The sequence below is a fragment of the Hemitrygon akajei genome, chromosome 12 (genome assembly GCF_048418815.1).
Source record: "Hemitrygon akajei chromosome 12, sHemAka1.3, whole genome shotgun sequence".
In the NCBI taxonomy this organism is placed as follows: Eukaryota; Metazoa; Chordata; class Chondrichthyes; order Myliobatiformes; family Dasyatidae; genus Hemitrygon; species Hemitrygon akajei.
The window spans coordinates 62,160,082-62,176,686 of record NC_133135.1 but is presented as its reverse complement, the minus strand read 5'-3'; the positions used below and the strand labels follow the sequence as shown (position 1 = coordinate 62,176,686).

The following is a 16,605-nucleotide window of genomic DNA, read 5'->3' as shown; positions in this document are numbered from 1 at the left end:
ACTGTAACAAATGAAAGATTTATAGGTAACTTAAGCGGTGACAGTTGTATTCAACAATTTCTCATGGAAGAGTAAGAAAGGGGTGGGAAAGAGGGCATGGCCTTAATTACGTTAACAAAATGCCATTCTGACGAATGTGCACTGACTCACTTCTGAACTTAAAAGTTGGAGGAAACACGGGGGTAAGCAGAATCAGAAGAAGACTCGAAGAGGAAGATGACGGTTGGAGTCTACAGTGCACTGAGTAAGCGGTCAGTGCTGGCGACCCTCCTCGTCGCCGGCCTGCTCTCCCTCGGCCAAACAGGTAAGGCGGAGTTCTCTCGCCGTGGCAAGTTCGGCACCGGCCGTGCGGGACTTGTCCGGATTATTGCCCCCCTTTTCGGTTTCTGCCCGTGGTTTTGTAAACGTGACACTGGCGTCGGATTTGGGTCTGGATAATAATACAACTTTCTCAAGTTTAGAGGCGCCGCGTGAAACTAATTGTTGCTGCCACGGATGCGTTGTACAGTTTGGTTCAAATCGTGAACGAGTAATAATCACAGACTTGTTCAGGACAGGCCATCGGTGGTTCCCGAGCCTCACTTAATTTCGTGCCCTTCCCTTCCCCTCACAGCGAACCCTTGCTGTTCCAACCCGTGCCAGAACCGAGGAGTGTGCAGCACGGTGGGCTTCGATGGCTATGAATGCGATTGCACCCGTACGGGATTTTACGGACAGAACTGCACCACGCGTAAGTGAAACAATCCGACGGCAAGCTTTTACTGTGCCTTTCTTTTTCCTCCGCACTTTCACGTCGAAAGTGAAGCCCATTTTAAGAAATGTGTTTCTCTCTCTCTCTCTCTCCCTTCAAACAGCCGAGTTCTGGACTTGGGTGAAGCTCCGCCTGAAACCCACCCCAAACACTGTGCACTACATTCTGACCCACTATCCTGGCGTGTGGAAAATAGTCAATCAGATCTCCTTCCTCAGAGACGCGATCATGCGTTACGTCTTAGTATGTAAGTAAAACGAATCATGCTGTTCATTGGCTTAATTTGATTCTAGACGATTTATTATTAAATGCAATGAGTGGAACGTGGAATGGACGTGGAACTGCATTGACAGTACAGTTCAACAGTGTCTAGTCGGACAGGGTGAAAATTCCTTATGGGCGAGATAAAGATATGTGGGAACGCTTGACCTGTTCAGAGCAAAGGGAAATTAAAGGATTTTGTCAGGAGTAGGAAAAAACTAGAAAATGTTCAGATCTCGATGTTGTTAAACAACGGACAGTCGATGTTTTTCCTTTTTGATTCATTAAAGTAATTGCTTACAGTACTTGCATGTTATTTGCAGACTATAGATTTATATATTTTTGCCACTGTTAATAAAGTTCTTTCTTCCCCCAAAATACAGCCAGATCTCACTTGATTGACAGTCCTCCTACCTATAATTCAAAGTATGACTACAAAAGCTATGAAGCCTATGCCAATATCTCCTACTACACCAGAAATCTCCCTCCAACTCCACAAGATTGCCCAACTCCAATGGGAGTAGTTGGTAAGTTGATAATATTAGAGTAAAGCAGCACATTTCTTTGCAACACCGTCTCTCACCATCTGCACTTCCGCTCCTCTCTCGTCAGATTTTCCAAGTCTCGGTATTAAATAGGTAGTCATGTAATTGGTGTATTGAAGAAGATTGTATGGAGCTTGGCTGATATCAAAGCAGAATATTTTAAGAAACAATAACTTCTTGTAATTCCCCTTTAATGTAATGACTGCTTTGGAACAATCGAGTGGGGTTTTAAATGCGGAGAAGAGGCATTTCCATTAATCTGATTGTTTGTGAAGGCCACCTAAAAGTAGGGGAAAGGAATTCAATGAAAACTTCAATGGAGAGTAAATAGTTGAAGCTGATTTGTTACCATCATTTAATTTGCATCCCCATCTTGTTTTCCTGAAACTTCTTTGCATGGTGATTTTAGGGAAGTAGATTTTGAGGAACAACAATATAAACACTTGCAAGAATGACTGTATACATAATTTCGCTGCTCCCACTGATACTCTGAGCTTCTTAGAACTTGAGTCTCTGTCCAAGGTTTTGTGGCTAGCTGAAAATGTTTATGTGAAAATCTTGTGTGGGGGCTTAAAGCTGCCATAAAACAGAATTGTAGGTGAGATTGTCCATAACCAAATATTTTATCCATTGAAATAAACAGATGAAAGAAATATATGGCATTTATTTACTTATTTAGCAATCTCACCCTTTGATCCACGCTGTGCATCCAACCTCATAACTCCCATTAACCCCAGCCAAATCAGGGGACAATTTACAATGACCAACAAACCTACCTGGTACAGGTTTGGGCTGCAGGAGGAAGACAGAGCGCCCGGAGAAAGCCCACACATCCCACAGGGAGGACATACAGTGACTCCTCACAGAACGGCACCGGAATTGAACTCTTAACTCCGAAGTTCCCCGAGCTGTAACATTGCTGCACTAACCGCTATGCTTCTGGCTTGCAGTTGGAAATTCACTGCAACTTGCTTTAAGCTTGCAGCCTTTTGTGGCTAGACATGAATTCAAGAGTGATGCTGCCTCTTTCGGTGTTCCTCCTACAGACATTCCCTAGATATATTTCATTACTTGGGGTGTGAAAGAAATTTCACCACATTTTGTGTAATTAATTCCACTTCACAGATTTGCATCTCTGTTCTATCACAGGAAAGAAAACACTGCCCGACTCCAAGTATTTAGCAGAAAGGTTCCTCCTGAGGAAGAAGTTTGTGCCTGATCCCCAAAGGACTAATATGATGTTTGCCTTCTTTGCTCAACATTTCACTCATCAATTTTTTAAGACAGATGAGAGCCGAGGCCCCGAATTCACTAAGGGACTGGGACATGGTGTAAGTACAAATCATGTAACTCAGCTGTTTTTGAATAAATCAAAACAAAATAATCCGTAATTCTACTTTCATATCATAAATTGGCATTCCATGTTGAAGAGAACTTTTGAATTCAAAATAAAAGCTGCAGAAAATGAAACTGGCAATCTGGCCCTGAGAATGATTCACCATTCAGTAAGGTTATAACTGATTCATTCTGAGCCACAATGCACTTTCTCTCTCCTGCCCAAATTCCCTTGAGTCTCTTGTGGTTTTAACTGGCAGTCACCATCTTGGCTTGTTTTCAATCACTGCCTCTACAGCTCTGTTGTAGATTTTAGAGATCTGCTACTCTTTGAGTGAAGAAATTCTTCCTCATATCTGTATGAAACAGATGACCCTTATTCTGAGCTTATGGCCTCTAATTCTAGATACCCTCTTAGCATTTATCCTATCAACAGAGCCCCCCCCCCTCAGAATATTATATCCTACAATAAAATCACCTCTCATCTTTTTTTCAATAATTGTAGGCCAAACTGGTTCAACCTTTCTTCTTGTCTCTGCGCTGCTTCGAATGTAAACCCATCCTCCCTTAAATATGACCAAAACTACATAGTATTCTCGGTACAATCATGCCAGTGTCTGGCAAAATTGCTTCAAATCCTCAACACCTCCCTACTTTTCTCTCCATATCCCTTGCAAATGTCAACATTCTGTTGGTATTCCAAGTTACCTGTTGCATTTTCACACTGCCTTTTTATGTGCTATGTAGCAGAGCTTCAGATCATTTATATCACATTATGCAATCTTAGACTCTGCTTCCGCTCAACATATGATAGCCTTTTCAACTTTACTGGCTAGGAGAGCTATTTTGCTACACTAGAAAGAATCTAACCCGCCTACTCTTTTTTATTGGCTCTCCTCCATTATGTCATGCCTAAGCTTGGAGAAAATTAGAAGCCAGACATTTGATACATCCTTTAATTTTGAACAGGTCTGGCAACCCTTTATTCAATATTTTCACATGCTTTAATTTATTTATTATTTATTTATTTTTCTTTAAATTTTTTGGGAAAATCCTTATCCGTGAAGGTTCGGAGATGACTGGAAGGATGTTTTTTTCCCCTCTCTCTCTCTTTAAATTTTATCCTCAATTGGACTGCCCAATCTTTCTTTTTTCTTTCTCTTTTCTTTCGTTTTAGTTAGTTAGTGGTTTTTTTTCCTTTATTAAATAAAATTTCCAATCTTTTTTTATGATTGCTAGGAGGAGTTGTAGTTTTTTTTTGCTTATTGTATATATAACAGCGTAACATTTTACCTATCTGATTTTGACATTATATATTTTCTGTTTTTTTATTGCTGTTTATATGTTTTTATATTATCTGTTTGCTAAACTCCTCCTCTGATTTGTATATTCTTTATTTGAAAATCAATAAAAAGATTGAAAAATGAAATGAAATGAAATCTTAGACTCTTTAAATAATAATTAGTTTCTTTATTCTTTCTGCTAATATGGATACCTTCATATTTTACTTCATTTGTCATTACTTGCCCATTCACTTGATATATCTTCTATCCCTTTGCAGGCTCTTTGTTTTCTCATAATTTGATCCACAAACCTTGCATCATCAATTAAGTCGACTATTTCTCAGTCTCCTCATGCCTTTTAATGTATGTTATAAATAGCCCAGGTCCCAGTACTGATCTCTGTGGCACTCGACTGGAACTATCATTCCAAAAATGACCAACTTATCCCAATTTTGTTTTCTGTCATTTAGCTGCCCCTTATTCATGACAATACGTTACTCCGATCTTGTGTGGTAACCTATGTAGCACCTTACTGAATGCCTTCTCAAATCCAAAAACATGACATTAATGGCTTTCCTTTTTGCTACTTCCACAAAGAGCTCTAGTAGATTCCCCTTCCATAAAATATCTTGACTCTGCTTCATTGTTTTCCTGACATATTAATGGTTTACATGTTTCTATTATACAGGTTGACCTAAGTAATATATATGGAGAAACTTTGGATCGACAACACCAATTGAGACTATTTACAGATGGGAAACTCAAGTATCAGGTAGGCTTTAACCAGAATGTGTTATAATATATTGCTATGGCATAATTATACCTGCATGTTCAGTGTCAAATTACAGTACTGTTTTGGCTTTTGGTTTCAGAGAATTTTGGATATAGCCCAATAGAAATCTATAATCTACAATTTCTCTTACAGATTATAAATGGAGAAGTCTATCCTCCCACAGTTAAAGAAGCACCAGTAAAGATGATATACCCTCCTCATGTCCCAGAACACTTGAAGTTTGCAGTGGGACAGGAATTCTTTGGCCTGGTCCCAGGTTTGATGATGTATGCAACAATTTGGCTGCGGGAACATAACCGAGTCTGTGATGTGTTGAAAGTCGAGCATCCGGAGTGGGACGATGAGCAGCTTTTCCAGACTACCAGACTGATACTGATAGGTGAGTGAATCCATCATACCCAACTCTCCTTCAAGCAAGCTTTGAACTTTGGAATATATTCACACCAAGACCATCAGGAGAAAATGTTAGAATACAACAGAGGGGAAAGTTATTTCACTTTTGTAGTTTCATTTGAATAAAATAGTTCCTTTGTTAAAAAAAATGCTATTTTCTTTTAAAAATAAATAGTGAAACTATCTTATTGGCTCTAACAGGAGAGACGATCAAAATCGTAATTGAGGATTATGTGCAGCATCTGAGTGGTTATCACTTCAAGTTGAAATTTGATCCAGAGTTACTCTTCAACCAGCAATTCCAGTATAGTAACCGAATTGCATCAGAGTTTAACACTCTCTATCACTGGCACCCTTTGATGCCTGATACATTCAATATTGAGGACAAAGAGTACAGCTACCCTGAATTCCTCTTCAATAACTCAGTGCTGCTGAAGCATGGCATCTCCAATATGGTGGCTTCATTCACCAAGCAAATTGCTGGTAGGGTAAGTATCAGTTTATTTTCTGTTTGTTTCATAACGGTTCAAAAAATAGTAATTTATTTGTGATGCTACAGGTATCAAATGGACATGTTAGTAAAATTTAATTATTAATAGAATAAATAAATGTAATTATCCATGGCATTTCTCATAGAAACATTACTGAATGTTCTTTTGTCAGAAAGGAATTATATTGAAGCTCAGTTAGAATTTAAAAAAATACACCATTAAGCAGAAAAATTACTGGATTCATGACTTGGGAAACTTCAAAATTAATGACCCTGGTCTATCTACAGGTTGCTGGAGGCAGAAATCTGAATGGAGCATTATTAAAAGTGGCAATCTCTACCATTGAGCATACTCGACAGATGCGATACAAGTCTCTGAATGAGTATCGAAAGCGATTTTCATTGAAGCCCTATGAGTCTTTTGAAGAGCTCACAGGTGAGTTCTGGAAATAGTCTCCTTAAACATTTCGCCTTTCCCCCTTAACCCATGACCTTCAGTTCTGGTCTCACTCAACCTTGGTGGCTAAAGCCTGTTTGCATTTGCCCTATTGATACCGCTCATAAGTTCGTATACTCCTATCAAATCTGTCCTTACTCTACACTCAGAGAATAAACTCCTAACCTACTCAACCTTTTCCTATAAACTCGGGTCCTCGTGTCCTGGCAACATCCTTGTATATTTTCTCTTGTTTATGTGATTATTTATATTGTTAAAAAGTATATCAACATTCTTTTACATAATGTGACTGTTTATACTTGAATAGTACTTGGTGTAACTTATACGTCTATTTTATATTACAGGTGAAACAGAAATGGCATCTGAGCTGAAGGAACTTTATGGGGATATTGATGCAATGGAAATGTATACTGCTTTAATGATAGAAAAGCCAAGGCCTGGAGCCATATTTGGAGAAACTATGGTTGAGTTGGGTGCTCCCTTCTCTTTGAAGGGTTTAATGGGAAATCTGATTTGTTCTCCAGAATATTGGAAACCTAGCACCTTTGGTGGCAAAGTTGGCTTTGACATTATAAACACTGCATCGCTGAGCAAGTTGGTCTGCAATAATCTAAAAGGACCATGCCCGGTGGTATCATTCAGTGTTCCTCAGTCAGACCCCAGCAATACAGGCTCAATCAGCTCCAAGTCGCCCAGTCACGATGTTAATCCACATGTTCTCTTGAAAGAGCGGACAATAGAACTTTAAGTTTGTTTTTATTCAATAACTGTGCTGTCAAATGTCACCAGAGTTATGAGGAAGGTGCTACATTTAGTCACAGCAGAAAAATTATTATTCAGGGTTTCTGTTCTTGCTTTGACTTCCTCCTACTGGATTACTTGTGACTATAGAGATCAGGTGTGAGTGTGATGTCCCTATCTGTTGAACAAGTGTTCCATCAACACATAGTGATAAGACTCTCATGTGGATAATGTACACTGGTGTGACTTACTGGGAAGAAATCAACACACCGGAAAGAAGGTAATTCATCCAGGTGGAGGAAAACATTGGCAGGAGAATTCAGATTCAGGGCCCCATATCTAATATTGACACAGTGTCCAAACACAAACTGAAAATACTTCTTTAGCCTGTTCGTATTGTAGTCTCTGGAATCTTGAGCTTGAATCTGAGCACAATGTGAATATGATTAAGACACCCTCCTTGCCTCTGCTGCTGAAACTCCGGCTACATGTTATTTGATTGCCTCATTTGCAAATATGAATGTAGTTTTTATCCCTGGACCAGATCAGCTGTCACAATTGTTCTGGTGCTAATCCCCGCTTGTGAGATAGACTTGTCTTTTTGTTGACTTCAGTTTAAATACACCACTGCAGCAACTTCAAGGCATCTTGATATTGCTACAGCAGTAATGGAGCAGCAGTTATCATACTATTGAACATACCTGCGACTATTAGTGAATGTACAAAAGTCTTAGGCACATTTATATTGCTAGACTTTTGCACAGCACTGTATTTGGCACTGTGGGCCAGAGATCAAGTTTGTAAATCTGCTGGGAACATAGGATCGTGAGGGTGGAGTGCTGTGGGAGGGGTGTAGGACAGGTGACAGAGGAGTGCCAGGGGCGGGGGGTGGTGTGGGTGCAGCTACACCCAGCCCTGAGTCACCAGACAAGTAATTTGATTCCAAATAGTTGACTTATTGATCTTCACAGAATGTCTGTCTGGTGCTTTCCACTCCCTGCCCCTCTCCTTTCCCCATAATTCCCCTCTCCCTGCCCACTTCCCACTCTTAGTCCACAATAGAGACCCATATCAGAATCAGGTTTATCGTCAGTTACATATGTCGCAGCACAGTGCAATACGTAAAATTAGTACAGTACTTTGCAAAAGTCTCGGGCATCCTAGCCATATATATATGTGCCTGAGACTTTTGTACAGTACCTCATGTGGTTACCTAATGAGGATAGGATAGTCTTTTCTTTACCAGTCTTTCCATGGCCATGTAGCTGATGAAACATAGATATGGTTTATGTGCACATACATGGTTGTTGATACTTTTGGAAGGACACTTTAGTATGACTGAACCTTAGCATTAAAGTGGAGGTGCAAATGCAAATTGACTTCAAAGGGCTTTAAAATTTATTTATTATTTAATATTTTATTTATTTATGTAAATAAATGTGGTTTCTGTAAAACTGTATATTTTTGAGTCAATAGAACAAAAATCTAGAGTTTCTATTTTTGCATTCCAAAATTTATATGTTAACTATGAAATGGACAAGATTTTTGCAGATGAGAGGGAAAATCAAAATTTACAACTAAAATAGTTACAGATCTCTTTATTTGTAAATAATTGATCGGACCTTTTGTACTTCATCACTTTTTATATTGCATGTATGGATCATGATTGTTGAACAATATGTATAATTTAATAATTCATGAAATATGTAATTTTTTATAACTATTATAGCTGCTGTGCAGCAATTTTGTAATCAGCAAACATTCCCTGTCAACACACAAAGGCAGAATTCCTCCTTTCTGTAGCAACAAAACAAAGTGGGCTACAAATTATAACAAAAGTAATAAGATGCAACAGTGTTCAGACCTTACAATGTGAGAATAATTCTCTGTCCATCTCTGCCAACTGACTTGATGTAATCTGCTGTAATTGAACATTATGTTTCAGAACAACCTCGAATCTTTACAAAATGTTCTTTCCATTAAACTAATACTGTTGACGGATTGCACTTTATTTGTGTTTTATTTTATTTCAAAAAGACCAAGTTAAAAAGTAATTAATTTAATTTAGAGATAGAAACATAGAAAACCTACAGCACCATACAGGCCCTTCGGCCCACAAAGTTGTGCCAAACATGTCCCTACCTCAGAAATTACTAGGGTTACCCATGGCCCTCTATTTTACTAAGCTCCATGTACCTATCTAAAAGCCTCTTAAAAGACCCTATCGTATCCGCCTCCACCACCGTTGCTGGCAGCCCATTCCGTGCACTCGCCATTCTCTGAGTAAAAAACTTACCCCTGACATCTCCTCTGTACCTACTCCCCAGCACCTTAAACCTGTGTCCTCTTGTGGCAACCATTTCAGCCCTGGGAAAAAGCCTCTGACTATTCACACGATCAATGCCTCTCATCTTATACACCTCTATCAGGTCACCTCTCATCCTCCTTCGCTCCAAGGAGAAAAGGCCAAATTCACTCAACCTATTCTCATAAGGCATGCTCCCCAATCCTTGTAAGGCAACATCCTTGTAAATCTCCTCTGCACCCTTCTACAGCTTCCACATCCTTCCTATAGTGAGGTGAACAGAACTGAGCACAGTAGTCCAAGTGGGGTCTGACCAGGGTCCTATATAGCTGCAACATTACCTCTCAGCTCCTAAATTCAATTCCATGATTGATGAAGGCCAATACACCATACGCCTTCTTTACCACACAGTCAACCTGCGCAGCTACTTTGAGCATCCTATGGACTTGGACCCTAAGATCCCTCTGATCCGCCACACTGCCAAGAGTCTTACCATTAATACTATATGTAGTATTAATGTTACCGTATGTAGATACATTACGGTAATAGGCTCTTCAGGCCCAAGTCTGTGCTACCCAGTTACATTTATGTGACCAATTAACCTAGTAACCCACACATATTTGGAATGTAGAAGGAAACTGGATGGAGCACCCAGAGGAAACCCACGTAGTCATGGGGAGAATGTACAAACCCTTTACTGACAGCAACAGAATTGTACCCTGGTCACTGGAGCTGTAATAGTTCCGCTAACCACAACTCTACATGCCACACTGAAAATGATGAAAAAATTATCAGCAAAATCGTTTCTGCCTTCGTGTCTTTTATATGGAGTTCAAGGTTACTTAGCTTTCTATTGGGATTTATTTGTCTTTGCTCTAGGACAGAAAAAAAGCAGACTGGTTTTTCCTAAAGAATGACACCAGCCAAGAAGAGCAGAGAACATAGTAACATTAACTTTCAGACTGAAAGCATAAACCTCCATAGTTCCACAGCTCCACAGAAATGAAGCTAGCTAGTGTGGATTATCTGTGAAAAATGGGAGATAAACAAAAACCCAAGAATCAAAGAGCTTTAAACTGACGAAAGGAAAGATAACAACATCTAAACTAAATACTAGCCGGATATCTGGAAAAACATTCACAAACAAGACTAAATCAGCTTCATAAACCAGTAAATTTCTTTTAAGAGGTAACATTGGGAGAAATGTTAATGAACATAGAGAAGACACCCAGTATCTTTTTCTGCAGGGTTGGAAAGTTTAATACTACATAAATAAATATTTAATGGCAGGTGGAGTTTAGTCCAGGTAAGCACAGTATGTAATGTTGCACTTTGGGATATAAAATGTAAAAGGAAATTGCTCGGTTAATGGCAGGACCCTTAATGGCGTAGAGGGGCCTTGGGGTTCCAAGTCCACAGCTCCCTGAAAATGGCTGCACATTGTTAAGACCGCAATAAAAGCTTATGCCTTCATTGGTTGAGGCACTGAGTTCAAAGGTCAGAAAGCTTTATACAACTCTGCATCTAGAGTACTGCATTCAGTTCTCAGTCCAGGAAAGGTTTGGAGAGTGTGCAGAAGAAATCTACCAGGATTTTACCTGGATGGGAGAGCATATGTTATAAGGATAGATTGAATAAACATAGGTTGTTTTTCCTGGAACGTCAGAGGCTGAAGGGACTCTGATGAAAGCTTATAAAGTTATGAGAAGCATAGATAAGAGTAGACAGCAAGGGGTGAAATGCCTTTTAATAGAGGATTCTCAGTGCATTTAAGGTTCAAACGAGAAGTACAGGGCAAATTTTTCATAGCGTGAGCGCTGGGTGCACAGAATGCACTGCCAGGAGTGATGATGGATGCAGAAATAGTGGAGGCATTTATGTGGCTCTTAGATGGAGACATTAATCTGCAGAGAATAGTGGGATATGGACTATGTGTGGGCAGAAGGAATCAGTTTAATTAGGTGAGCACAACTGTGTGGACTGAAGGGACTGTTCCAGCATCTGCAGACTCTTGTGTCTGGGACCTGCCCCTGTGTTGTGCTAGTCTATGATATATACTCTTACATGATTTTAGTTAATATAGAAATGACCTCAAGGTGTTTTGCTGAAGCACTATCATTAAGCACTGCTATTAATTCAGAGAAGGAATTATGTTGAAGAAAGATTATTATCATAGTGAGGTCAGTAAGTTTTAGTGCGGATGCTGGAGGTGGGGTGTAGTAGGGTGGTAGAGGGATTTCAAGAAGCTAGACCTCTGGTGATGCAAACATAGAAGTTTGAATTTTTGGGAGGTATTACAAAATGAGGGTGATGGAGAAGGATTAATATTAGATAGGCTGTATGTAGGCGGAGAGAGAAAAGAGATGCCTCTGATGTCTGTTTAGACACTGTGTTTAAGATGGTGTTGCCAAAGGATGGTCTATAGATGAGAAAAAGTGTGGTGACTATGCTCATATCCCTGGCAGCCTCAGAGATAACAGAGTGGAGTGAAGGAAGAGTAACTTTATCTATAATTGTAGAACAGTTAAAATGCATTCATTTCTGGGATATGGATGTTGTTGGAAACGCTAATGGTTATTGTCCATTCTCAATTGACATTGAGCTGAGGAGGTTGTTAAGAACCATCGACAATGATGGGACTGGAATCACATTTAGAAGGCAGAACATGACACATTGAAGTCCTTTCTCAAAGAACAACTTAAACTGTCTGCTTGGAGCACTGTATAAACTTCTGACCTCCTTACTCAAGGAAGTAAATATTTTATTAGCAATGAATCAAAGTGAACATACAAAATAAAAGCACAGTACCTGGTCTTGTACTGTACTTTTAACCTACTCTAAGATCAATTTAGAGTCAGTGGCGGCAGACGGAGGAGGCAGAGCATGGAGGGAAATTGTCTGCCAACTGGACATTCCAGATGCGACCTAACGAGAAAAAAGATCAATTTAACCTTTTAGTCCCACATGGTCCTTCATGTTTGTATCATCCATGTGCCTTTCTAAGAGTCTTTTAAATGTCCCTAATATATCGGCTTCTAGCACCAACCCTGGCAGCATGTTCCATACATCCACCAACCTCTGTACAAAATACTTACCTTCGACATCCTGCTCATACTTTCCTCCACCTGCCTAAAAACTAAGCTCCCTGGCACTAGCCATATCTGCCCTGGGAAAAATTCTCTGGTTGTCCGCTTGATCTATGCCTCTTAACATTTAGTGTACTTCTACCAAGTCACATCTTACCCTTCTTGCTCCAAAGAGAACCTATCCTCATAAGACATGCTCTCCAATCTGGGCAGCATCCTGATAAATCTCTTCTGCACCCTCACTAAGCTTCCACATCCCTCCTATGAAGGCAACCAGAACTGAATGTTCAATAGATAGATTTCAGAGATATGAGGGTTATCATAATGATAAGAATCAGTCTATATTCACTGGAATTTGAAGATCAGCATTCAACACAATATAATTCAGCATTCAACACCATACCACCCGCTCCCCGCCCCCCCCCGCCCCCCCCCCCCCCCCAGGCTCGACTAGAAGCTCAGAGACCTTGGCCTGCACCCTGCCTTGTACAGCTGAATCCTGGACTTTCTGATGGATTGCCGGCAGGTGATAAGGATGGGCACCCTCACCTCTGCCCCTCTGACCCTCAACATAGGAGGCCCCCAGGGCTGAGTCCTGAGCCTCCTCCTCTACTCCTTATACACCCATGACTGTGTTGCCAATCACTGCTCCAATCTTCTAATCAAATTTGCAGATGACCTGACGTTGATAGGCCTTATTTCCAACAAAGATGAGACCGCCTACAAAGGAGAAGTCAATGCCCTGACACAGTGGTGCCAAGAAAACAACCTCTCCATCAATGTCAAAAAAACAAAGGAGTTGATTGTGGATTACAGGAGGAATGGAGACAGGCTAACCCCTATTGTCATCAGTGGGAGTGTAGTTGAGAGAGTGAGTAGTTTCAAGTTCCTCAGTATACACAACACTGAAAATCTCACCTGGGTTGTGCATAATTGTTGTGTGATGAAAAAAGCACAACAGCACTTCTTTCACCTCAGATGGCTGATAAAGTTCAGCATAAGTCCCCAAATCCTCAGGACTTTCTACAGAGGCACGATCATCGAGAGCATCCTGACTGGCTTTGTCATCGCTGTACTACCTTCAATCATAGGGCACTCCAGAGAGCCGTGTGGACAGCCCAGCACACCTGTGGATGTGAACTTCCCTCTATTCAGGACATTTACAGCAGCAGGTGTGTAAAAAGGGCCCGGAGGTTCATCAGGGACTCCAGCCACCCCAACCACAAACTGTTTCTGTCAGCAAATGGTACCGCAGCATTAAGGCCAGGACCAACGGGCTCTGGGACAGCTTCTTTCACTAGGCCATCAGATTTATCAATACACAATGTGTATCTGGCTGTACATAATTGTTTTGTATACATGTATGTATACAATCTTAGAGTTTGGGCACTATTCTTCCACATTGCCCTTCCTTGTTGCTTGTATATAGTGATGGAGACACAACAGAAACAGTCATTAAATTCAAGGAGATTGACTTTAGAAGCGGCATTTGGAAGTATGAACAACACACACAAAATGCTGGTGGAACACAGCAGGCCAGGCAGCATCTGTAAGGAGAAGCACTGTAGACGTTTCGGGCCGAGACCCTTCGTTAGGATTTGGAAGTATGAACTATTTTGCCACGGAAGCAAGGCTTTTGTGAAGGATTATGACTTGAATTGAAGGGGAGTATACTTTGTTGGTTTGTCAACCAAGACATTTTTATAACATGCTTAATATAACAAAATGTATTAAGTTAATTTAAATATTGTAACTAAACAGACTCTAACATCAAGTTATACAAGGGATAACCAAAAAGCCTGTTGAGTTATTTTTTCTGGAGCATGTCTCAGGCAAAAAGTAGGTCGGAGTGATCTCAAGTTATAATTAGACCATAAGACCATAAAACAAAGGAGCAGGATTAGGCCATTCAGCCCATTGAATCTGCTCCATCATGGCTGATTTATTATCCCTCACAACCCCATTCTTTTGCCTTCTCCCCCTAAGCTTTGACTCCCTGACTAATCAAGAACCTATCAACTTCCACTTCAAATATACCCAATGACTTGGCCTCCACAGCCACCCGTGGCAATGGATTCCAGAGATTCACTACCTCCTCGCTAAAGAAATTCCTCCTCATCTCTATTCTATATGGACATCCATCTATCGTGAGGTTGCGCCTTCTGGTCCTAGACTCAACCACTTTTGGAAATATCCTCCCACAGCCACTCTATGCAGACCTTTCAATATTTAAAGAGTAAACACGAGGAAATCTGCAGATGCTGGAAATTCAAACAACACACACAAAATGCTGGTGGAACACAGCAGGCTAGGCAGCATCTACAGGGAGAAGCGATGTCGACGTGTCAGGAAGGGTCTCGGCCCTAAACGTTGACATCGCTTCTCCCTATAGATGCTGCCTAGCCTGCTGTGTTCCACCAGCATTTTGTGTGTGTTGTTCCTTTCAATATTTGATAGTTTTCAATAAGATCCCCCTCCCCCCTCCCACCCCAGCGAGTACAAGCCCAGAGCCATCAAACACGCCTCCTAGATTAACCCCTTAATTTCCGGAAGCATTCTTCTGAATCCTCTCCAATACCAGTACATGTTTTCTCAGATAAAGGGCCCAAAACTGCTCACAATACTCCAAGTGCAGACTGACCAATGCTTTATAAAGCCTCAGCACTACATCCTTGCTCCTATATTCTAATCCTCTTGAAATGAATACTAACATGGCAATTGCCTTCAGAACATAATCCTGGAACTAATCCCAGTATATTTTGTAGATGGCACATACTACAGCTACTGTGCATTAAGGATTAAGCAGGGAAGCACAAGGGAACTAAACTTGAAGAGTATGGAGCTTCAGAAAGAGGGAAATGTGGAACAGATGGAGCTGAAGCCATAGGGAGTATTGTAAACAAAGAAAAGAACTGTAAATCGAGAAGACACCAAAACAAGAGCTAAAATGAATGCAGGATTCAGATGTGAACAGAATGTGATGACAGGTAGAATATGGGAAACATCCATTTGCTGTTTTACTTTAGTACATTACTGGGAGTTTCCTCAACAATGAAGTCAAGGTTAACAATTCTTCATTCAAATGGAGGCAAGCTTGGAAAACCACTAACGTCAATAATCAATGCTCTATCCTGCCATTTTGCAGCAAGTCTGATTGCACCTGTCACCAAAAGTGTTTTACTGATTTGGTTTATTATTATCACATGTACTGAGATACAGTGAAAACTTTTGTTTTGCAAGCAGTCCAGGCAGCTCATTGTTACATTAAGGTAGTAAAAAGAAATTAGAATGCAGAATATGCTATTGCAGTTACAGAGAAAATGTACTGCAGGTAGACAAAGTTCCCAGGTCATGTGGAAGTGAAGTGGGAGAGCAAGAGTTAATATTTTACCATATGATAGGTCCATTCAAATCTGATAACAGTGAGAAAGAAATTATTGTTGAGTCTCCAGATTCATACTTTCTCAGACTTTTCTATCTTTTGTACAAGAGGGACGGGTTGCACTTGAACTGAGGAGGAGCCAACATCCTGGCCTGGAGGTTTGTAGATGCTACTTGGGAGAGTTTAAACTAGTTTTGCAGGGAGCTGAGAACTAGAGCCCCAGGTCAGTAAGGGAAGCACTGGGCCAGAAGGTAGATGTCAGGGAAGGTATTGAAAGACAAAATCGAAATAACAAGTATGATAGGTCGGATAGTTTGAAGTGTGTATATTTTAATACTGGGAATATTATGGGTAAGAGTAATGAATTTAGAGCATGGATCAGTACACGGAACTACGATGGTGTAGTCATATGGCAAATTGCCTATTCAAATTCAGAACTGGCTTGTGCAAAGTAATCAGAGGGTAGTAGTTGAAGGGACTTAATTGAGCTGGAGGCCTGTAATTACTGGAGTTGTCAGGGATCTGTGCTGGGACCTCTGCTATCTGTGATGTATATAAATGATCTGGATGAAAATGTAGATGTGTGGGTTAGTAATTATGTGAATGATACCAAGATTGATGGGATGGTGGACAGTGTAGAAGACTGGCAAAGGATACAGTGTGATATAGATCAGCTGCAGAAATGGGCTGAGAAATGGCAGATGGAGTTTAACCCAGATAAATGTGAAGTGTTCTACCTCAGTAGCACAAATGCAAGCAGACAGTACACTGTATGGTACCGTA

The 16,605-nt window shown here is 40.5% G+C and overlaps 2 protein-coding genes across 2 annotated transcripts in view; one reads left to right on the top strand and one right to left on the bottom strand.

The window, feature by feature from the left end:
• The window catches only part of LOC140737090 (cytosolic phospholipase A2-like), a 240,955-nt gene that overhangs the window by 196,304 nt on the left and 28,046 nt on the right, over positions 1-16,605 (bottom strand). The window lies entirely within an intron of this gene.
• Positions 93-9,050, top strand: LOC140737091 (prostaglandin G/H synthase 2-like). Its single transcript, XM_073063264.1, has 10 exons — positions 93-304; positions 614-730; positions 855-998; positions 1,396-1,539; positions 2,707-2,888; positions 4,864-4,947; positions 5,101-5,347; positions 5,563-5,849; positions 6,140-6,287; positions 6,653-9,050. The coding sequence occupies exons 1-10, from the start codon at positions 217-219 to the stop codon at positions 7,054-7,056; spliced, it is 1,845 nt and encodes a 614-aa protein (XP_072919365.1). The 5' UTR covers positions 93-216; the 3' UTR covers positions 7,057-9,050.